Here is a 24,466-nt window from a genome sequence, read left to right as displayed (position 1 = left end):
ATTGTCGGTTCTGAAAGCCAGGTTTAACTCCGTGCCTCCCCCCATTTCTGGGAGTCGAAGCGATCCCTGCTCAAGTAAAAGAGTTTTACGAGGCCATGCACCAAGTATTTGAGCGGGATGACCCCTCTGGTGCGCCTTTGGACCCTGTGGGTTCAGAGGTGGTCCCATCCGGTTCCACGCCAACTGCTCCAGCATGGTTGGTCTCTTATTGATCCGAACCCGGATCAGTATCGGCGCCAGTCATGCCAGCGCAACCTTACCTGGTGCCAGTCCTGAAGTTGAAGTCTGCCCTATTCTGATTCCCGATGGCTCGGAGTCAGATGTAAGTTGGTTGGCATCAACTCCAACGCTGATGGAGCCCAGAGGCTCTGGGTCGTTCCCTGTACATTTTGAAGAGGTTTCAGGCATGGGAGAGGAGTGGGAGGGCTCTCTGGACCCTTTAGAACAACAGACAATCCTGGTGAGGAATTGGACTGGTATGAGGAGCTTGCAGAGGCCGGTGGTCTGGACACCTCTTCAGATACTGGTATGCTCTCTCCATCTACTACCTATGTTGGAGGGGGCTTCTTATACTATGGTGGTAAAGAGGGCAGGTGAGGTCCTTTGCCTGGATCTGCCCTCTGTGCAAGTCAAGACTAATCTCTTGACTGATGTGCTTCGCCTGGGGCTTCCTCATCCTAACCCCTTTTGCCCTTTAATGAGGCACTAATATATGTTCTTCTAGGTTCATGGTCCACTAAAGCACAGAAGGTTCTGTGAACAGAATTATAGTACCCCAACATCACCCTGCACAGGGTGAGCCAAGTTTCCTCAGTGAACATCCTACTCCTGAGAGCTTGGTGGTCCAAGCCTCAGCATACCATGGTGCGTTCCCTTCCACCCCTCCCCCGGACAGGGAATCCAAGATTTTGGACACACTTGAGAAGAAGATGTTCTCTTCCACCAGCCTGGCATCGCGGTCGGTGAACACTGTCTGCCTATTCGGCCACTTCTCGCACACCCTTTGGGAAACGATTGTGTAAGGGCTGCCATAGGTGTCAGAGAAGGCCCGGCAGTGCTCTCCCAAGCAATAAAATATGAGATAGATGCAGCAAAGTTCACCATTATGTGTGGTTTGTATACGGCTGACTCGTTGGGTAGAGCGGTTTCATCAACATTTGCCTTGTGGCGACACTCCTGGCTAAGAACATTTGGTTTCTCGGGGATGTCCAGGCCAACCTCATGGACATACCCTTCGATGGAACTCGTCTTTTCGGAGAGAAGACAGACTCTGCGCTGGAGCGCTTCAAGGTTTTAAAGGCCACGGCCAGGTCCTTGGGCCTCTTAGTGACACCTTGTCACCAGTCTGCAGTTTGCCCCTTTCGTGGCAATGGAAGGGGTTTTCAACCACATCAGCCATACCCCAGCCACAGTCCTGCACATACATCACAATTTGTGCGAGGAAGTGGGTGTGGTACATTCTTACCTCATGGGAATGTGAGCCAGAACTCATCCGCCACCCACCCCCGGCAGCTGCAGGCACGAAGCCTTCCTAATTTGGTTCTGCAAGACCATGGTTGTCCAGTTGGAGGGACAATTCAACATCATCTCCTCCACTGGCAGTCCATAACATCGGACAAATTGGTCTTGCAGACCATCTGGGATGCTTACTTCCTTCCTTTTCTATCTTTTCCTCCTCCTTTACCGTCATCTCAAGAATGGCTGGTGGAGGATCATCTTGTTCTACCCAGAGAGGAAGTTAAAGCTCTCCTGGCCAATGCAGGCATAGAGAGGGTTCCCATTTCAGAAGCAGTCAGTGGTTGTTATTCCTGCTACTTTCTGATACCCCAAAAAACCAAGGGTCTTCGTCCTATTCTAGATCTTTGTACTGTCAATCTCTTCCTCAAAAAGGAGAAGTTAAGGATGCTTACATTTGCTCAGGTCTTGTCTGCCCTAGACCTAGGAGATTGAATGCAGCGTTAGACTTGCAGGATAAGTATTTTAACATTCTCATCCTTCCTGCCCACAGGTGTAACCTGTGGTTCAAGGTAGTCTACGAGCACTGTCAGTTCACCGTGCTCCCCTTTAGGCTGTCCAGCACCCCTATAGTGTTCACCAAGGTGATGGCAATGGTTGCAGCTCTTCTGTGCAGGTTAGTGAAGTCAGTCTTCCCCTACCATGATGACTGGCTGTTGAAGGCACCTTCACCCCATGCTGTTGTCTCCCACCTTCAGACTATGGCGGACCTCCTGCATTTGCTGGGGTTCTACATAAATGTGGCAAAGTCGCACCTGACTCCTTCCAGAGACTGCCTTTCATCAGAGCTTTTCTGGACACAGTGCAGTTTTGGGCTACCAGTCCAAGATATTAAGGCTAAATTTCATCTTCTGTCCTGGAATTCAGTGAGACTGACTCTGTTACTGCTGGGACTCATGGCTTTCTGCATCCTGTTAGTAAATCACACCAGATGTATATGCAGGTTCTTCAGTGGGATCTGAAGTTCCAGTGGGCACAGCCTCAGGTGAATCTCTCTGACATGGTCCAGATCTCAGAGGCAGTGGCGGCTAGCATCTACTGAGGGTAGGGAGGGGCGGGTAAAGAAAATTATAAAATTAAAAGACAAGAAAAGCACTTACCAGATCCTGATGTCCTACTCAGTCTGACAAAAAGGAGAAATGTTGGTGGTGCACTGCTTGTGTAAATCACGTTTAAATGTTTTGAACAGTATGGGTGCACTCAAGGGTAGCGTTACCGTCAACGCTTAATTAGTAGAACTTGTAGTGTACGCATAGGCATGCAAATACATCCCCTAATGAGGCACTCCAGGCAGGATCAAATAAATTGATTCCAAAATACTTCTTCCGAGGTTTGAAAAGTTTTTTTTAATCCATAATAGTTGTGTCACGATTCTCACTGATATTTACATCATATCAATGGCGATCATTTAATGCATACATATTCATTTGTAGATACGAACTCCAATGCATTTCGGGCGTGCACGCCCTTTATCAAGGAGAGCTGAAAGAATGAAAACGAGCCCGAGTTGAAGTAGAAAAAAAGAGAAGAAAAAACAAGCTAACACGGGTTGCACAGTAAATTAATGGAGTTAAGGTGCCGATCAAATAGAGTGAATGATTCCAGTTTACACGAACGTGATATATGGTGCGCGGTGATTGAATATCGGAGGTGGAGGGTGAAGGAAAGTTGAGGTAAAGGGAGGTGATAGAGATTAAATATCGCGGGGTGAAAAAACGGGTGCGAGAAAGCTGCACTGAGTTATCAGGCCGCTTGGACAGTGGGCAAACTACTTACTTGGGAGGAGTTGCGAGGACACTCGCGCCTCCAATCCGTCAGTCTGAAGGTGTCGATATCGAATCACGCGAGTGTGTGAAAACGGAGTGATATACACGGTGTGGTGACTAATGACTGAAAATGAAAGAAGGCCTGGTGTAGTGAGATCAAATAGTAAACATAAAAGAAGGCTTATACAACAAGTGTGGGGGCCATCTTAGAATGGTGAAGTCAGATGTTAGTTTTGAGAGCCGAGTGAAGGCATGAAGGTAGGGAAGATAAATGTAATAATAGATGAAGATAATAACAGATAAAGATAAAGAGCAATGAGTATACAGCATGTAATGATTATAAATAGCAGCTATATTCAACACGATCATTTAACCCATGTGGCTTCAAAGTTTGTAAACGATACATCCATTCAAGTTCTCTTTTGAGGAGAAACTTGCGGTTATCAGTGCCTTCTTTGATGTTGATAAGTTCCAGTACAATGAATCGGAGTTGTGCAACAGTGTGATGACACTCATGAAAATGCATGGCAACATTGGATTTCTCTTGTTTTTTGCAGATATTTGATTTATGCTCATTCATGCGTATTTTGATTTTTCTTTCTGTTTTACCAACATACATTTTGCCGCAGGGGCATTTCAATGCATAAATCAAATTCTTGGAATCGCATGTAGCGTTAACTTGTAGTTTGATAGAATATCCTTTCATTGGATGTTTGATGATGTTGCCTTATACAATTACAATTATTACAGTTTAAACAAGGCTGTGTTCCTTTGTAAACTGTGATGTCAGGCATCGGTTTAGTGAGAATTTCCTTTAGATTCTTACTGCGGGTGTAGGCGAACAGTGGAGGAGTTTGAAAGATGTCCTGGAAATCAGGTTCCATTTGTAAAATCGGCCAGTGTTTAAGGATGATTTTTTTGTATTTATAGCTGGCTGTAGAGAACTTGGATACCAGAACCATGCGTTCTTCTGCTTGTTTAGATTTCTTAAGAAGACTATCTTGTCTGGTGATGCTTACAACTCTGTTTTGGGCTTCCTTAAGAATGTTCTCAGGATATCCTCTCTCTAGGAAACGATGGTGCATTTCCTGAATCCTGTAGTTAAAAGTTTGCTCATCTGAAACGATACGTTGAATGCGTAGCATTTGAGAAAACGGCAAGTGTCTCTTGAGTGATCCCTGATGAAAACTGTTGAAATGTAGCGTGTTGTTCCGATCAGTGTTTTTTCGATGTAAATCGGTACTGAATCCATGTTCAGTGATCTTGATGTGGACATCAAGAAATGATATCTCTGTGTCGCTTATTAGCCATGTAAGTTTGATGCGTGGATCTTTAGTGTTGAGTTCCATTAAAGCTTTAGTGAGAGCATCTTTTGTGTCAGTCCATATGAAGAACAGGTCATCGATGTATCGAACATACATTCTGATTTTGTCATAGAAGGTGTTATTGGCATATATGTGCAAATTCTCAAAGTTCTCCATATAAATATTGGCATATGTTGGGGCAGCGCAGTTTCCCATAGCCATTCCGGATAACTGAAGATACCATTGGTTGTTCACTTGGAAGTAACTGTGGTATAATGTAAACATCATGAGCTCCATGATGAATGTTTGCATGGATGTGTCAATATCGCTGTTAAGAAGAGCTTGTTCAATAGCTTCTATTCCTCCCTGATGGGGTATGGAGGTGTATAGTGAGCTGACATCTGAGGTGCAGAGTATTAGAGAGTCACTGTCATTGAATTGAATCTCCGCTAGTTTGAACAAAAAGTCTGTTGTATCTTTGATATAGCTTTTGGCTTTCCTGACCTGTGGTTGGAGATATTTATTGGTCAGTTTACCTATAGGTTCGTGTATGGATCCTTTCGTTGAAACTATTGGCCTGAAAGGAGGGTCAAGCAAGTTCTTATGTATTTTCGGACTCATGTGGATTGTGGGACTCTTGGGATGTTCCAACAGAAGATAGTTCTTAGTGCGATCTTCAATAATCCCAGTTTGATGAGCTTTCAATACAATGGTTTGAAACATGTTCTGAAACTCTGACGAGGGATTTTTATCAAGTTGCATGTAAGTGGTGAAATCCTCTAAATGTTCAACTAGCCGTTGGTTGTACATGCTAGAGTTCAGGATCACAAGGGCCCCACCCTTGTCTGCTTTAACGCATTTGATTTGCGTGTTGTTTGCCAAGCTTTTAAGGGTGTCAATGTCTTTCTGTGTAATGTTCTTGTGTTTGGTGGATGATCTAAAATTAATTTTTGACAAATCGTTGCGTACTAGGTTCTCAAAAAGGTCAATACACTTGAGGCTGCTGGGTGCTTGGTAAGTGCTGGATGGTCGTAATCCCTTAAGTTGATCACTTTTGACACTGGTGTTTGGAGGTAGAGTGTTGTCAAAAAAGTGGCGTAATTTAAGTTTCCTTGTGAACTTGAAAGTACTCACTTCAAGTTCAAGTAGATTGGTCTGTGTAACGGGGATGAATGACGTGCCTTTCTCTAGGAGGTCCATTTGATGTTTGGAAATTGGAGTATCAGAGATATTGATGACTAAGTGGGCTTTTTCGGTTTCAGGTCTTTCTTGGTTACTGTGCTCTGGGTTGTCGGAGGGCTTTTTTCCTTTTCTTTTCTTTTGGCTCCGCCGGAGTCTTCGGTTGCTTCTGGGTCTAATCCTAAAAAAGGAACCGCAGATGGTTCTTCTCGCCTTGTTTGAGATGTAGACGCTTGTTCTTGAGTGGAAGTGTGGCTGGCAGTGGTTGTTCTGAAGGTTTTTTGTTGAGGGCGATTGGAGGAATCACTTCCGGACGATGATGTATCAGTTTGTGTGTTAAAAGGCTTGTTTCGTCGTCGTTGGGCATAGACGTCAGCCCAGGAATATACTTCGTCTAGCTTGTAATCAAGCGTGTCTCTACGAAACTTCCTGACTTTACGTTCATTAATTTCTTTTTGGTGTTTATCAAGGATGTTTTTGATATCTTCAAGTGTGGTAGTGAGCTCCTCTGGTGTCAGGAGATCTTGCAATTCACTGTCTATTTCCTTAATTTCTTGTTTGAGGTCTTTTAAAATGCCAGAAAGTTCTTCCACGATGAGAAGGATTAGATCCAGGCTGCACTTGTTGAGTATTCCATTCCATTTATCTTTGAATGTCTTAGAATTCTTACATAAAGAGGGCTTCAAGGCTATCCGCAATCCTCGTGGGATTCTGAGCGCTCGGTGATATTTAAGTAAGGTGCTCGCATGGAGCTTTTGATTGATATGGCGTTTAGAGAGGTATAGTAATTGTCTCACGCATTGCTCTTTATTACGAAGGGCTGTGGAAGGGCTGATGTCTTCTTCGATCAGTGAGTAGATGCGTTGACGTTCGTCTTCATCGTATGCTAAGGTGTGGGCTCTAACACTGGTGCTTTTACTGATTTCATCGAATTGCATGTTGTAGGGCGTGCAGTCCACCCTTGGGCGGTTCAAATAGATTGACAAAAAGGAGAAATGTTGGTGGTGCACTGCTTGTGTAAATCACGTTTGAATGTTTTGAACAGTATGGGTGCACTCAAGGGTAGCGTTACCGTCAACGCTTAATTAGTAGAACTTGTAGTGTACGCATAGGCATGCAAATACATCCCCTAATGAGGCACTCCAGGCAGGATCAAATAAATTGATTCCAAAATACTTCTTCCGAGGTTTGAAAAGTTTGTTTTAATCCATAATAGTTGTGTCGCGATTCTCACTGATATTTACATCATATCAATGGCGATCATCTGCTGTAACTGCAATGCAGGCGCTAGCAATACCCCGCGGCCAATCCAGGCCTACTCACGTGTTGTTAACCAGAATGTGAGCAGTGCTCTGATTGGTGGGAGCGGCCTCTCTTGCCACTCCCGAGGGCCCCGGATGCCTTCACTTGCTCGCAACCTAGATGACTTAAGACTGCTGGGTTGAGAGGTCGAAAGTGCGCTTGTGTGGCTGGCCTACACAATATGGCTGACCAAGGACACATGCGCACTCTATACAAGTGTAAAGGCAGTCTTCTGCCCCCCACTGCTCCTTGCTCACTCAGCAGACCCCACCCCGTCCTGACGCTCAGTTCAGGACGGGACATTAAAAATAAAATGGTAATCAATTACCATTTTATTTTTTATCTCTGGTTAGATCTGTTTGCCTCCGAAGGGAATGCGCAATGTCAGCAATTTTGCTCGTTGGAGTTACCAAGACGGCTACCGTTCGGCGACGCTTTTCGAAGCTAGTGGAGCTCAAGCCTCCTGTACGCCTTTCCACCCATATCACTTCTGCCCAGAGTTCTCAAGAAGATCAAGAATGACTGGGCCCAAGTCATTCTTGTGGCTCTGGACTGGACACGGAGAGTCTGATATCCAGAGCTTCTTTGAAAGAGCATCGATCCTATGATCAGTCTGCCCTTTTGGGAGGATCTTCTGTTGCAGCAGCAGTGGAGGGTCGTCCACCCAAACCTGTCAACTCTACACCTCCATGCGTGGAGATTGAGCATCGACAGTTGATAGCTTTGAGCCTTTCTCAGGAAGTATGTAATGTTAGTTTGGCGGCTAGGCGGCCCTCCACTAAGATAGTATATGCTTGCCATTGGCAATGTTTTTTCAAATATTGTACAGAGAGGTCTATTGACCCTCTCTGCTTCTCTATCTACTGTTCTTCTATTTATTCCTACTCTTGTCCAGCAGGGCTCTGCATTGGGTACTCTCACAGGTTATCTTTCTGCTCTGCCCGCTTTCTAGCGGCTGCCGGACCAACCTTCATTGTTCAAGTCCCCTATTGTAAATAGGTTCATGAGATGGCTTGTACATATGTTTCTAACTTTGCCCTTTTTCATGCCACACTGGGATCTTAATTTGGTTCTCACATTCCTTATGTGCTTCTTTCGAGCCTTTACATAACTGTCCCCTCCAGCTGCTTACCATCAAGACAGCCTTTTTGGTAGTGATAACATCTAAACAGAATTGCAGCCTTTATCATGCAAGCCTCTCTACATGATGAATTATGTGGGTAAAGTGGTGCTTCGCACACATGCTTCGTTTTTACCGAAAGTCCATCTGGGTCAATTGATCACACTGCCACCTTTTTTGCTCCAGCCACATCCCTCTAAGGAAGAGTATCAGCTCTATTGTCTGGACCCAAATAGAGAGTTGTCGTTCTACTGTGACTGTACAAATGTTTCTGATTGATACATCTACCTGTGGATTCCTCACCTTATGAATATCCTCTGTGCCAGCATTCTGCAGAATTTTTTCCTAGCTCTCTACGCCGACGAGGACGTCACAATGCCTCGGCTCCGCTCGCGACTCCGCATGACGTCACTGGAGCCATAAGAGAGCCTCGTCGGCGTGATGACATTGGGTTCCCTTTTTTCCGCTCCATCAACGCGCAACGGTTTTCTGGCTCTCTCCAAACTGTATAGATACTTTTTTGTTGATTCTATCTTTAATATGTTTCTGTTAGGATGTCGTCTTCGAGGAAGTCTGGATTCAAGCCTTGCAGAGAGTGTGGGGGTGACATGTCTATCACTGACCCCCATGAAGACTTCTTATGGTGTTTGTCGTCGGATCACCACGTGGAGAACTGTACCAGTTGCAGGAAGATGAACCCTAAGGCTCTTAAAGAACGGGAACCTAAGCTGTTTATGGCTAAGGTGAAGAAGGAAGGAAAAGGCCGAAAGAGAGCAAAGTAATCGGCTTCACATTCGTCGAAGTCGAGGAAACACAAAAAGAAGAGAAGACATGAACCTCGCCACTGTTTGTCGAAGGGTAAGGCTTCGAAGTCACCTTTGCTGGCCCCTCGACGTCATCAAAAAGAACTTGCGTCTCCTTTGCCTTCTCCTCGAGTGACTCCGGAGAGATCTCCTTCTCCTAAAGGCACTCCGGCGCAGTCTCCGGCGCCGATGGGTTTGCCGGATTCTGAAGAGTTACCACTCCAGATTGTTTATTCTCCTGCTTCTCCTGTGCACGAGGTCAATCCTGTGGTTCTGGTGGATCCAGCTGTTCCGACTCCGGATGCTCCTCATTTGGATTGTGGGTCAACTCCATTTCCGCAATTTCCAACTCCAGGATTAGATCCTATGCATTTTTTTAATGCTATGTACGGAGTCTTTGCTAAGGCAGCCTTCCCCTCCGGAGCACCTTCTGGACCCGTGGGTCCGCTGGGCTTCAACTTGGGTGTGGCTCAGCACTATGCCTAGGCACCCTTTGTGCCATTCATGCCGATGGTGCCGTCATGGCAGTTTTCGCCTCTGAGAGTTTAGACGCCGTTCATTCGGTTCCTGGCGCCGTCTGGTGGACTTTCATCTCGGCCTCGTGCGGCGCAGATTCCTCCTTCGAATCCTCGTTTGACGCCGGCTCCAGAGATGTCGGTGCCTTGTATGGTGCCGCCGACGCCGATTCCAAGGAGAGAGGCGCAGAAACTGCTGGAGTGGGAGCAGTATCAAAGGCAGGAGGTTGAAGAGGGTGAAATAGCAGAATCAGTGGGTGATTTTGAAGGCATGCAGGATGCTAGTGGGCTGGACACTTCTCCCTGAGTGGGAGCTTTCTTCCACAAAGGCTTCTCCACCTCAAGAGGTAGCCCCTACCATACTGTTATAAGAAAGGCGGCGGAGCTTTTGCACTTACAGTTACCAACTGCTGAGTATAGGCCAAATTTGCTCACTGAGGTTTTTTATTCGCCTTCTTCAATAGTTGAGCCCTTGTAACCTTTTAATGAAGCCTTGACTGAGCCTATTCTTGAGGTATGGCGGAAACCACTCTCTTCTCCTGCTGTGTCTAAATCGGTGCCAAGAAGGTATAGGTCTGCTCAGGGGATCCTCTCTTTCTGTCTTCTCATCCTTCTCCAGAAGGTTTGGTGGTGCAGGCGTCCTACTCTAAACAGTCTTCGGGTGCTTTTCCCCAGGATCCTGCTGACAGAGACTCTAAAAAACTGGAGCAGTAGGCTAAGAAAGTTTTTCATCTTCAAGGATGGCTCTTAAATCTACCAATGCTACCTGTTTGTTGGGCCGTTATATACATGCCTTGATGGACTCAGCTAAGCAATTGGCATCCAAGTTAGCGGATGAAAAGCGGGGTAATTTTATGGAGTTTCTGTCAGAGGCTCAGGCTGCTGATAGACAGGTTATTCAATCTGGCCTGGATACGGCTGATTCAGTGGCTAGAATGATAGGTTCCTCTATTGCTACCAGGAGGCAAGCTTCGCTTAGATCCTCTGGTAATTCCCAGGATGTTCAAGTTACCCTGGTTAGTTTGCCTTTTGATGGGTCAAAGCTTTACGAGGAGAAGTCGGATTCTGCCCTTCAAAGGTTTAAATACTGTAGAGCTACGGCGAAGTCTTTGAGACTGCTAACCCAGTCAAGGGGGTTTGGATATAAAAAATATTGTGGATTTGGAGGGTCTTCCTTTCGTAGCTTGTGACAACCTCAACAGCAGCAGCAACATCCGCTCTATAAGTCCTATAGAGGAAGAACCAAGGGTCGACAACGTGGGTCTACCCGCAATCTCTCCACCTCCTCCTCCTCTACCTTCCCTGCTCCCCCGGTAATGCAGGAAAGCAGCCCTAGATCCCCCATCCTGGAACATGTAGGTCCTGTAGGGGGTCAGTTGTCTCATTTTCTACAGGGTTGGAAATCGGTCACGTCAGACCTTTGGGGTTTAAACCTTGTAGAGAATGGGTATGCCCTTCCCTTTCGTAAATTTCCTCCACCTTACCCTCCTTGCTAAGGTTTTTTTTCAGAGGACCATTTACTTCTCCTACAGAAGGAAGTGCTTGTGCTCTTACAGAAAGGTGCGATAGAGGTGGTCCCAGGGCAGGAGAGGGTTCAGGGATGCTAATCCCGGTATTTCCTGATCCCCAAGAAGGATGGCAGGTTATGTCCGATCCTGGACCTCAGGGTTCTGAATTTGTACCTCAAACAGGAGAAATTCAAGAAGCTGACCCTTGCTCAGATTCCTTTGGCGCTGCAGCAAGAGGACTGGATGGTGTTGATCGATTTACAGGATGAGTATTTTCTCATCCCATCCTGAAGTCGCACAGGAAGTATCTCCGTTTTACTGTAGGGTCGCAACACTACCAGTTTGTGGTCCTGCCGTTTGGTCTTCCTACTGCACCTTGAGTCTTCACAAAGGTGATGGCAGTAGTGGCAGCTCATCTCAGAAGATCGGGGATTCCAGTGTTCCCTTATCTGGACGACAGGCTGCTGAAAGCAGAGTCTCCGGAGATGGTGCTTCATCATCTGCAAGTAACGACTCAACTGCTGTTCAACTTGGGTTTTTCAATCAATGTGCCCAAATCTCACCTGGTGCCCTCTAAGCGCAACCTATTCATAGGGGCGGTACTGGATACTACTGCGTGTCGAGCTTTTTGTCCTCCTCAAAGGATTCTAAACATTCAGGAGATGATTACTTTGTTTCACAATGGAGCGGTCGTTCCGGTCCTTCGCCTGCTCGGTCTGTTGACTTCCTGCATACTGTTGGTCAGTCATGCGCGCTGGCGCATGAGGGCACTCCAGTGGTGCCTCCACATGCAGTGGTATCAGCACAACGGAGATCTCAGGGAGTCGGTCAGGATCTCCAGAGAAGCTGCAGCGAATATGACCTGAAGGGAAGCCCTTTTAGTCTCCTCCTCCAGTAGCCACACTGATCACGGATGCCTCCACTCTGGGGTTGGGTGCTCATCTGAATGATCTGGAGGTCAAAAGTCTTTGGTCCCCAGAGGAAAGGTTGCTTCACATCAACCTTCTGGAATTGTGGGCGATATGTTTGGCACTATTGGCTTTCCTTCCTTACCTTTGCGGTCAGTCGGTTCTGGTGTGGTGCATCAACAAACAGGGAGGTGTAGTGTCATATCGTCTCTGTCGAGAGGCTCTGCGACTCTGGTCCTGATCACAGAACCATCAGATTTGTGTGTTTGCAAATCATCTAGCCGGTGTGCTAAATGTTCGTGCGGACAGTCTCAGTCGGCATTACTCGGCCAATGAAGAGTGGAGGCTTCATCCAGAGGTGGTCCATCACATCTTCCAGGTGTGGGCGACTCCTCGGTTGGACCTGTTTGTCACTCATGAGAACGCTCACTGCCCGTTGTTCTGCAGTCTTCAGTATCTGATGCAGGGAGCTCGCAACTCCTGTACGCATTTCCTCTCATACCCTTGATTCCTCGGGTTCTGAGGAAGATTCGCCAAGACCGGGCCCAAGTTATATTGATCGCCGGATTGGCCAAGATGGGTGTGGTACTCCTATCTACTTCACCTCTCATTGCATCCGCCGCTCCGTCTCCCTCTCAGGGCAGACCTCCTCTTGCAGTCGCAGGGGCAGGTTCTACAACCCCACCTCCAGAGCTTGTACCTTCATGCCTGGAGATTGAACTATCTACCGAGCCAATTTCTCCAGGAATAGCACTGTGAACAGGCAGCGCGCCCTCCGTGCCAGCACCCGGCTTGCCAGCCTTCCCACCCTCTACTGCCTCACACTGAGCACCCTGCCGGGTCCAGTGTGAGTATCCTATTTACTTTATTCCCACACCGGTGTTCTTCACTGTTTGCACTTGGCTGCACATATTGTTCCTCTAACATTCAGATGTCCCTACCTTATTAGGTCCTGAAGAGACCCCACACCCACAAAAGAGGTCGAAACGCCGTCGACTATTAAGAGAAACAAATCACTACACCAGCATTGTTCATTGTATACAGTGTCTGGAGAAATAGCTACTATTTTTTCCGGTCGTTTCTCATATGAAGGAAACCAAATTGTATATATCACTGTTGTCACAAGTTCGCTCTTACTTGTTTTTTGGTTCCAATACACACTGGGGACACTAAGCACTATTCTTGTATATATGTGAAAACCATTTCAATAACTGTCATGAATTGAAAAAATTCAATCAAACTGTATTCGGTCTCATCTCTGTCTGACATCCATGTGGTCCATTTCTGAATGCCATTGCACAACATTATTACCATTATTTCTAGACTATTTTTTGCCACATGAACCACTGTTTCGTGACATACATGGAGATTGAACTGGGCAACCCGAGTTCCTTCTCTCTCCCACATGATGCAGTGGATGTTATCTTATCGCCCAGGCGACACTCCACTAAGTCTATTTACTCTTATAGATGGTCTAGGTTTGTTAAATGGTGTGGAGAGAGATCCATTGATCCTTTAAAAGCCCACTTGTCAGATGTTCTTCAGTTTTCAACAGGGTTGTGCTGTGGCCACTATTAAGGGATATTTGTCAGCTCTTTCGGCCTTTCTTTGTTTGCCGGTTCAGCCGTCTTCATTTAAATCTCCCATTGTTTTGTGGTTTATTAAAGGCCTCACTAATAGGTTTCCACCTAAACCTTTTGTTATGCCTCAATGGGATTTGAATCTTGTTTTAACTTTCTTGTTGGGTTCCCCATTCGAACCCTTACATAGTTGTCCTTTGAGACTTTTGTATTTTAAAACTGTCTTTCTTGTGGCTATTACCTCAGCAAGGAGGGTGAGTGAGCTTCAGGCTCTCAGTTCAGAACCCCCGTTTTTAACCATACATGCTGAAAGGATGGTCCTTAGGACCAGGGCTTCTTTTCTGCCTAAGGTGGTTACTCCCTTCCATCTAGGGCAGTCCATTACTCTTCCTGTGTTCTATCCTCCCCCTCACCCTTCCAAGGAGGAGGAGAGACTTCACCGCCTAGATCCTAAAAGAGCTGTGAGCTTTCCTTTGGGCAGAACCAAGGGCTTGCGAGTGGACGATCAGCTCATTTGGGCTACGTTGGACACCTGAAGGGCAAGGCTGTGCACAAGCGCACTCTAGCCAGGTGGAATATCTTGTGCATCAAGATCTGCTACGCCCTGGCTGGTAAGGAGCCTCCTGAAGGTATTAGGGCTCATTCTACCAGAGCCAAGTCATCAACTTCTGCTTTGGCCAGAGGGGTTCCTGTAGTGGGAATTTGTAAGGCAAATACTTGGGCCTCCCTCCACACTTTCCCAAAGTATTATTGCTTGGATTCCGAAATGAGGAGGGAGGACCACTTTGCGCGCTGTGTAATACAGGACGTTTTGGTATAGAAGGGTGGACACCCTCCTCCGGGAGTGGGACCACTGTGGGAATCTATTCATAAGGTGAGGAAACCACAGGCAGATGTCTCCATCAGAACAAGTTACTTACCTTAGGTAATGCTTTTTCTGGTGGATACAGTATCTGCCTGTGAATTCCTAACTGACCCACCCTCCTCCCCGATGTCCACCCTTATAAGTTTAATACTTGATGTATCATTTTGCATTGTGTGGTGTTTAAAAAATGCAGTTGCTCTTTGGCTTTTCTTTTGAATTTACACTGTGTGTGGTTGTTGAATATTGTGTACTGTGTATACTTTGAATATGTTTTCACTTCACCCTTTCGTCTCGGGGGCATGGAAAAAATGGGTGGAACTGACATCATCACACCGACAAGGCTCTCTCATGGCTCCGGTGACGTCATGCGGAGTCGCGAGTGGAGCCGTGGCATTATGACCTCCTCGTTGGCGCAGAGAGCTAGGAAAAAATTCTGCAGAATGCTGGCACAGGGGCTGTTCATAAGGTGAGGAATCCACAGGCAGATACTGTATCCACCAGAAAAAGCGTTACCGAAGGTAAGTAACTTGTTCGTTTCGACCAACAGTTTGTGGATTGTGTGGGAGCTAAAAAAAGGTCAGACAGTGCGGAAATGGATCATTTCTTGCTGGGTTGTTCTCTTCATTAAGATCTGCTATACCCTCACTAGGAACCAGCCCCCTGAGGGCTTGCAAACTCATTCTACCGGGGGGAAGGCTGAGGCCACAGCATTGGCACGTGGTGTCCCATTCCTGGACATCTGTCAGGCAGCAACGTGGGTGTCTATGCATACGTTTGCCAAACATTATGGCCTGGACAGACGGGTCCGCAGGGAAGGGCATTTCACCCGTTCGGTCCTGCAGGACTTTGTAGTGTGAGAATGTCTGCAGCCCACCGCCAGGATGGTATGGCTTAGGTATCTATTTAAAGGTGTATCATGATGGTTGTGTAAACGTATATATTTGTTTGTGTGGTCATATGCTGATTAGTGTGATACAGTGTGACGATGGTTATACTGTGTAAAGTAATGGGCATGTTTGACCAATTATGTTGATTGTACGGATATATGAGTGAGTGTGTTTGTATATGATGGTGAGTTTCTTGGTGTATGGTGATGTGAGTGTTTTTGTTGCAATATGATTGTGCTTGTGTTAACATATGATGTTGGTTTTGCAGATGTATGATGGTGGGTTTGTTATATTAATTGTGTGTGTGTTATAACATGGTGGTGTACATTGTGATGTATAATGTAGTATGGTTGGTTGTATCACCAAATGATAGTAGTAAAGTATGATTCTGGTTGCATTGACATAATGAAGAGTGTATTTTTGTATGATGTTGGATGTGTGTATTTCTTTTTCTATTTACGTTTTAGTTTATTGAAACCAAGAGAACAGAAAAATGAAGAAACAGTCAAAATGATACAACCATATAGATTATACAATAAAAATATAAAATGATAAAGGAGTTACAAAGCGTCAAAGAGAACAAAGGAAAATTACAATTAAACTATGCATAAAGACATAAAATCGTAAGCATAATAATACTAAACAAATAATTGGTAGTTAGCTAATGAAAAATGGTAAAAGGCATTGGGAGAATCATGGTGGTTTTTGAACCTCATCTGAACTAGTTTGAGAGGTATTTGTCGATAATTGGCCAAGGGGAGCCAAAGAAGGTCTCGTTTGATTGCCAGGGAAATGGGAGAGACATAGTTCGTGTCAAGGCGGTGATGTAAACAAACCCCATTCCACCAAGAGCGAAAGGTGACATTATTAGCCTGTTTCCAATTGGAGGTAATGAGATGAAAGGCAATAGCTATCAACAGGTCTATGAGCAGGTAATGTTGTGAAGATTGAGGGTAGATAGGAGAGAGAGAACCTAGAAAAATGTTAGTAATGGAGAAGGGAAAGTGAAATGTAAACATTTTTGGGATTTGGGACCAAATAAGTTTCCAAAACTGGAGTATAGGGGGGGCATTCAAATAGCATATGTTTTAGATCAGCAGAAGGACATGAGCAAGACAAACAAGTAGAGGGAGTGCCAGAGGAAAAAATCGATAAAGTCAATGGAGTAAATAAAATACGATTATAAATGAAAAAAAGGTTTTGAGTGGTATTTGCCGCCCTAGAGGATTTATGAAGCTTCAACCACATCTTATCCCAAAAGGCAATGACCAATCTTGTGAAAAATCGTTTTCCCATGCCACCTCAATCTTAGATTTAGTTCTGTCTACTGAAAATTGGATAGATTTATAGAGAAAATAAGTGGAAGGGGACTGCACCAATGCAGATGATATAGGTTGACATTTATTGGGAATGTCATTAGTAATAGGTAGTGATTGAAGGTATTGAACAAGAATGGGGCAAAGCGAATTATACTGTGAATGAGAAGAAGAAGGTAAGGAAAATTGAGATTGGAGATCAGAGAAGGGAAGAGGTTGATTATGAAAAATAAGTTGGCAAATCCATCTCAGGCCTTGGGAATACCAAGTCTTCCAGAATATAGAGCGATTATGAATCTTAAGTTGTTTATTATGCAAAATAGGCTGTAAGTGAGTGGAGTGGATAGAGGGGTAAGAAGAGGACACAAAATAAATAAGGAGATTACGAGAGCGGGAAATGATAGGGTTTCGAAGGGAGGCCATGTTAGATGTAAAGGATAAGATTTTGCGAAGCTCAAAGGGGGTAAGAAAGGAAGATTCTAATTTAAGTCAAAGAGAGGATAGAAGGGAAAATCAGTCGAAAGCCAACGAGTAGCCTGTTTCAAGGAGAAAGCTTGATGCTAAGTTTTAAAATCAGGGAATTTAAGTCCACCAGTAGATTTATCCTTCTTCAAGGTAGCAAGGGCTATACGGGAACATTTACCTTTCCACAAAAATTTAAGTAGAGTAGAATAGATTCGCTTAAAATAATGATCATAGATATGAATAGGAATCATAGGAATAGTATCATTTTAATTGAGTCGAGACGGCCCCACCAAGAGAGAAAGAGAGGGTTCCATCGGGTAATGGCTGCATTACATTTTTTGGTTATATGTTCAAAGTTTATTTTAAGAGTATCGGACAAGAGAGGACCAAACCAAATTCCCAAGTATTTGATCATTGATGGTTGCCAAGAGAAACCAGAGTTTTCAAAAAGGTGTTTTTGACAAAGAGGGTTTAAAGGCAGAATTTCACATGTATCAACGTTAAGACGATACCCAGACACTTTGGAAAAGGAAGAGACCTGTTGCAAGAAAAAAGGAGGAGAAGATTGAGGATCAGAACAGTATAAAAGAATGTCATCAGCATAAACCGAAAGTTTAATTTGTTGGGAACCGAAATGAAAACCAGAGATATTATCATCTTGTCGAATTTTAGTGAGAAAGGGTTCTAAAGCTAAAACGAATAATAAAGGGGACAATGGACAACCTTGCCTAATACCTCTTTGTAATGCAAAATAATCCGAAACCATACCATTTGCAAAAATTGACGCCCGAGGGCCAGAATCGAGTAAGGAGACAAGAGAAATAAATTTAGGTGGGAAGCCTGCCCACTTGAGAGCCTGGAAAATAAAATCCCAACCTATCCTATTGAATGCTTTCTCAGCATCTAGGGAGATAGCGGCCAAAGGGTGGGTAAGCGAAGGGGCCTTACTTAAAATATTGAAAAAGATCCGTGAATTGTCAGAAGAAAGTCGTCCTTTAACAAAACCTGATTGCTCAGGACCAATTCAATCAGGCAAAACTGGATCTATCCTAAGAGCCAAAATTTTGGCAAAAATTTTATAATCAGTGTTTACCAAATAAATAGGGTGATAGTTCTTGCAAAGAGAATGACCTTTATCATCTTTCGGGATAAAACAAATCAAAGCTTCTTAAAACGTACCACGGGAAGAGCCTGAGTAAAAAAAGGATTGAAATAAGAGTAATACTTATGGTAAGAGAAGGGAAGCAAAATGACAGTAAATTCAATGGTAAAACCATCAGGACCAAGAGCTTTTCCATGTCGTAACACCGAGATTCTAGGGACCTAAAGGAGGTGAGGGAATAGTTTGAAAATAGGAGAGAAGATCAGCTGAGTCAGGACTATTTTCAGGAGGATAGAGATTTTTATAGAAAGCGACAAATTCATTTAGAATATCTTTGTCTTTAAATAAAGAAACACCAGTAGGTCCTTGAATAGATTAAATTTTCGTTCTTTCTTTTCGTATTTTAAGATAATTGACTAATAATTTCCCCATTTTAATTTGACCACCATAATAGCTGGAGTTACATTTTTATAAAAACTTTGAGGCAGCATTCGTGCTAAATGTATTGAAAGTAAATTTGGCATCAATAAGATCCCTAAGAGAGGATTCAGAAGTGGAAAGGTAATAAATATATTCAAGTTGTTTGATTTCATTAAGAAGTTGAGCAGATTGAGCTTCTAAAAGATATTTCTTTTGTTAGACGAAATTAATGATAAAACCTCTAACAGCTGCTTTGAAAGAATCCCACACCATAATAAAAGGGGAATCGGGGGTTTGGTTAATCATAAAAAACTCAGTGGCAAAAGCGTTGAATTTAGTACAAAAAGTGGGATCGAGGAGTAAAGAATGATCAAACCTCCATCTTCCTGGGTGGGGGGAAAAGGGAATGAGATAAATATCAACAAAAACAGGTGCATGATCTGAAATTAAAATTGAGCCAATGTCAGAATGAATGGCATGTTGAGCTAAGGATTTACTTAGAAAAAGATAATCAATACGGGATAGTGAGTGGTGGGAAGGAGAGTAAAAACTATATTCTCTAAGATCGGGGTGACATAATCCCCAAATATCTACAAGTGCATTATGATGAATAGAGGCAGTAAATTGAGAATGCATTGTAGAAGTGGAAAATTTAACTTTGGAATTTCTGTCTAAGATCGAATCAAGAATTTGGTTACAGTCACCACCAAAAATAATATAATCATCATTAAGTGTACCCAATTTTTCCGAAATAGCAGGCCAAAAAGATTTATCAACACCAGTAGGAGCATAAACATTAAAAATAACAATAGGAATCTGATCTGTAAGTAGTTTAACAAGCACCCAAAGACCATCAACATCGCATTCCTGAGAAACAGTAGAAACGTTCAACTTTTTATGGCATAAAATCACGACTCCATTTTTCTGCAGGGGAATTGAATACATGTCCCACCCAACTACGTTTGAGTTTCGAGGCTTCAGTCTTTAAGCCTGGCTAAATGGGATAACACCCGTTGCCTTTTAATTCGGTATTTAGTAGAAGATAGAGAAAAAGAATACAGTACAAGTCAAAACCAGACAAATGAAAAACATACCTACAAATACAAACAACAAGCGGGGGTGACGACGCCAGAAGACGACGACAACAGCAAGAGCAGACATCACCGGACATCCGCTGAATTACATCAGAACGTCACATGAACAAACGGGACACATCGGGGTGAGTTTAAAGAGAGCAATACCTGTAGAGGAAGAGAAAAAGATTAATAAGGTTATATAGGAAGAGTATAAAGGAACACCTAAATGGAAGAAGCAAGATGAGAAACATGAGAAACAACTGCAAAACGAAAGACATAGATAACAAATGAAACAATTCTTGAGGTGTCCATTACATCAGGTCCTTGATGATGAAGGAACTCTTGTAAAGCCACTGGATCCTCAAATGTCGTAGTCTTGTCCTTATAAGTAACTTTGAAGAGGCAGGGATGAAGCAATCCAAATCTAGCATTAAGAGCTCGTAGTTGTGGACGCATATCTAAAAACTTTTTCCGGCGATCAGCTGTTGCTTTAGCCACATCCTGCGATAGGAATAAGCGATGTCCTTCCCACATGATTTGCTTTTTAGATTTAGCAGCTGACAGAACTTGTAGAAGGTCAGTGTATTGTAGAAATAGCATAATGACACCTCGGGGTTTGTTAGATACTTTAGGTCCAAGTCTATGCGCCCTTTGAATGTTGAGGGTTACTGAGGCAGGTAAGTCCTAGATTTTTGGAACAAAGGATTGAAAGAAAACAGTGGGATTTGATCCTTCAATATGCTCCGGAACACCATAAAGGAGAAGGATATTTCTTCGATTTCGATTTTCCAAATCCTATGCCTGCCTTTTGAGAGATGATATATCTGCCTCCATAGAAGTAATCCGAGAACATGAGGCCTGAAGGGATTCCGTAGATAAGTCCACAATAAGCACACAGGATTCCAATGTGGACCATTTATTGTGCACAAATTGTAAAGTCTTAGTGGTCTCCTCCATGAAGGGTATGAGGGCACGAATCTCCTCAAGGATCAAATCCATGGAAGCAGAAGCCGAAGAAGTACCTGGTGAAGAAGGGTCCTTCTTTAGGCGTTTGGTAGACACTGTTGTTGGGAGCTTACTGGAGGAGGGCAATTTAGGAATTGTCCAGACGAAGAGTCCGATTTCTGTGAAGGAACCTCCTCCATGTCGTGAAGAGCTGAATCTGAGTCTGAACAAGTAGGAGGTTTAGTAGTAGTAGAGAGTTTAAGGTTCCGCTCTCAAAGACACTTTTAAGGCAAAAGAAGTCAGACTGCGAGTGTCAGCAGAGGAGGAGTTAAAAAGACCACACTTGTATCAAAGAAGAAAAATAAGCAACAAACTATAAGCCTCAAATTAGTGACAAAATTGTAGCTTTCTCTCATGAGGTAAAATGGCGGCTCTCAGGTCTGAGGCGAAGCGGGAACATGTTGAAAACAAAACTCACAGATTGGCATCTGATATGAAGAATGAAGCCAGTCCCCAGAGATATCCTTCAGAGAGAGAGCAATTCAGGCAACAGTCATGGGGAGAAAAATGGAAATAAAGGAGGCATTGCGTAGGAAATAATCAGGACTCGAGCAGGAAAAAACAAAATGGCTGCCGGAATGAACGAGCCGAGACGCGTCAAATATATGACTCATTTGGGCTCAAAAAGAATTACAAAAACATTGTGAGAGGCTCACCTCATCTTGAGGGAGAGAAATTTGGCCTTGAAGAACGAAAGTGACCGTTGTAGCTGTCGTTAGAGAGTCACGAACTGGAGCCGGCAAAAGAGCTCCGCAGTCACGCCGCCATCCCGTGTGGCGCGCAAGCCAGGCCCCTGTATTTCTGACATCGGGTCTGTTTGTAGATGATCTGTGGTATGTCGATGGTTGTGCCAGACGTATGATACTGGACGTGGTGGTAAAAGTGCTAATGCAATGGTGGTAATGTCTGGTGTAGTGGTAAAGGTGGTGGTGGCAATGGTGTTGGTAATGGAAGTGGTGTTGCTGAACTCAATTAGAACCTGTAAATGTCAATAGAACATTAATGTTGGGCCACGTGTTGCTTTTTTCGTGTGCCACTGGATGATTGTAAGACACATTGAATTTTGCACAACAGATTCTGGATTTCACCTCTGAGCTATGTGAAGGTAGGTATTAATTATATTAATTTCACCACTGAGCAGGAAAAGTCCATTCTTACACGCAATATGCATATTACCTCAAAAACACAGATGATCAAATTTAAATCTTGTTGGATCCAAATCGGTATAGAAGATAACACTCCCCCCTCCCGATAATGAGGATATCCTCTCCACAGTGTGCAGATCATGCTCAACCACACCTCACTTGGTTGTAGGTGAATACTCCCCATTGTGGGCTGATGCAAATGATCCCTAGTGAAAGAGGTTTCCCAGTAGCATGAAGACCCTTCTTGTCAGTCCTTCACCACTTGCTCTGCCCGAGTAACCCCAAAGTGTGCCAATTCACTCCTGTAGGAAAAAGCAGAAGTAGGCACCCTTGCTTCATCAGGACTCAAAAGAAGATTTGTTGTTGTTAAGTAGCTGATGATTGGGAGTATAAGCCATTAGAATCGTTTCATTTTCTATCAAGCCAAGCAAACTTAAGGGGTTCAATGTGTTTCCTAAGGAATAGTTCATGTTTAAGGCTTGCAGCAAGGCAATTATGACAAACGCTAAGCCAGGTAATTGTTTTTTTTATTTTCAGTTCCAATTGTTGTACAGTAGTGACTTTTCTAGAATTCAGGGGCGGCTCCTCCATTAGAGCGCAAGCACATTTCCCCCTTTCTTGCCCCACAAAGCACCAGAGATAAAAAATAAAATGGTAATTGATTTCCATTTTATTTTTTATCATCCCTCCCTGAACCAAGCGTCAGGACGGGGCAGGGCCTGCCAATTGAGCAGGAGGAGTGGTGGGCAGAAGGGTACCTTTGCACTTGTTTAAAGTGTGCATGTGTCTTTGGCCGGCCATCTTGAGCCAGCCAGCCAGCCACACATGCACACTTTAAACTTCTAAATCCAGCTGTCTTAAGATAGGTAGGTTGAGAGCAAGTAAAGGCATCCAGGGCCCTCGGGAGCACAGAGAGAGGCCGCTACCACCAATCAGGGCACTGCTCACATTCTGGTTACCAGCATGTGAGCAGGCCTGGATTGGTCGAGGGAGTTTGCTGGGGCATCTCTCAGTTGCAGCAGACGAAATCGGGGTGAGGAGGACACCAGGATCCGGTAATTTCTTTTCTTTTTTCTTTTTCTTTTATTTTGTTTACCCGCCTCCCCATCCTCAGTAGTTGCCACCTGCCACAGCTAGAATTTTCTTGTTTATATCTCTAAATCAAGAAGCTTGAAGAGGTTCTGAAAAGTTAATGCTTATCAATTAACAGGGTAGCAGAATCAACAGAAGATGTGGTTAAACTCCGTGCCCCACGCTTTATCCATGAGGATGGAATCATCCGCCCATATGACCAGAGTGAAGCTGAAGGCTATGATCTATTTGAGGTAATATTACAACTTATTTCTGTTAATGTAACCATTACATTATTGACAAACTGTGAGTCTAGGCAGTTGATAATAGTTGTGAAAATTATTAAAATGATGTTTTAAATTTAGCCAGCTGCGTGCTAGAGTGTCAAACCCCCCTGTCTCTTCTAGTGATTATGTGTGTGTATATATGTATATATATATTTATTTTACTGAAAAACAAAAGTTAGAGTATATATGGATTAGGAAACAAAAATCTCAGAAATTTTGCATGTGAAAAGCACACTGTACACCATAACTGACGACCCTGCCTAGAACAGTTCACTCCTTTGTTGAACGCACATGAAAAACACCTGTCTGCCAAGAGCAAGACTTGACTTGAAATCAGTTATGGTGCATGGTACGCATTTCATACCATTATAGCAAATTTCAATTAGATTTTTTTTGTTCCCTGAATTCTACTGAATCTTTAACTTTTGTTATTTCAGTTATTATTATTTTTTTTTAATGTTCTGTGTCCAATCTTTTGCTTGCACGTCTGCACCCAACCCACTGTAGTCATCCAACCCCCGATTCACATGGCCTTTGGTCCTGTGAAGCAGGAATTGACTGCAGGCCCTACAATGAACTCACTCATGCGTCCACCTCAGCTGCATATTGCCTTTGACCGTGCACACTGCCTTTGACCGTGCACGGCCGTTGTCTGTCCTCCAGTCATTTTTATTCAGTGGTGTTTTATTATAGTATTTAATTTAGTGTATTGAAACATTCAAATTCATAAGTCTGTTAAAGTAACGTCCATTTCTGATGACAAAATGGTGGCTATGTGCTTGTGAATTTTTGCTTATTAGGTCTCGCTGGTGATGCAGCGCAAAAGCGCTGTCACCAGCGAGATCTATTGTTGTCGTCTTGCCGGCCAAGTGGTACAGACTGGGGCCCGCGCCGATTGGTGTCTGTGGACGCGCTTCTAAAGAGACACGCTTGCGCAGACGCGCTTCCATGGCAGCATGCCGAGGTAATTACTTTCTATTTTGTGAGCGTGCGTCTCACTGGCGCCATGTGGTAGAAGCTTCATTTGACATTCATTTTTGAGTTCGTGCTTACTCTGCTGCTGCTCGTACGCTATATGCGAGCGGGAGGGTGACCTTTAAATATTTAACTCACGCCATCGCTCTCTTTCTGAGTACCTGGCCTACCCGACAGAAGTACCAATTAAGTAAAGATCGAAAGTCAAAGCCACTGACTGGTGAGACATTGTCGTGCACTATATACATTGTACCGCCAGTCTATTCTCAGTGCCACGCCCATGTCACCAAAGCAACCTCTTGATGTGCAAAAAAAAAATAAACCTATGCGGCTGCTTCCGCTATTACACCAT

The 24,466-nt window shown here is 44.1% G+C and overlaps 1 protein-coding gene across 2 annotated transcripts in view; it reads left to right on the top strand.

Annotated features, from left to right (window-relative positions):
• VPS13C (vacuolar protein sorting 13 homolog C) overlaps positions 1 to 24,466 on the top strand; it is a 2,773,485-nt gene that overhangs the window by 2,409,966 nt on the left and 339,053 nt on the right. For both annotated transcript variants that reach the window (XM_078680824.1, XM_078680823.1), the window contains exon 79: positions 22,992 to 23,106. In XM_078680824.1, coding sequence (XP_078536950.1) covers positions 22,992 to 23,106 — 115 coding nt within the window. The remainder of the gene's footprint in view (positions 1 to 22,991; positions 23,107 to 24,466) is intronic.

Source organism: Lissotriton helveticus, chromosome 3_1 (assembly GCF_964261635.1).
Source record: "Lissotriton helveticus chromosome 3_1, aLisHel1.1, whole genome shotgun sequence".
In the NCBI taxonomy this organism is placed as follows: Eukaryota; Metazoa; Chordata; class Amphibia; order Caudata; family Salamandridae; genus Lissotriton; species Lissotriton helveticus.
This window is presented reverse-complemented; position numbering and strand designations above follow the sequence as displayed.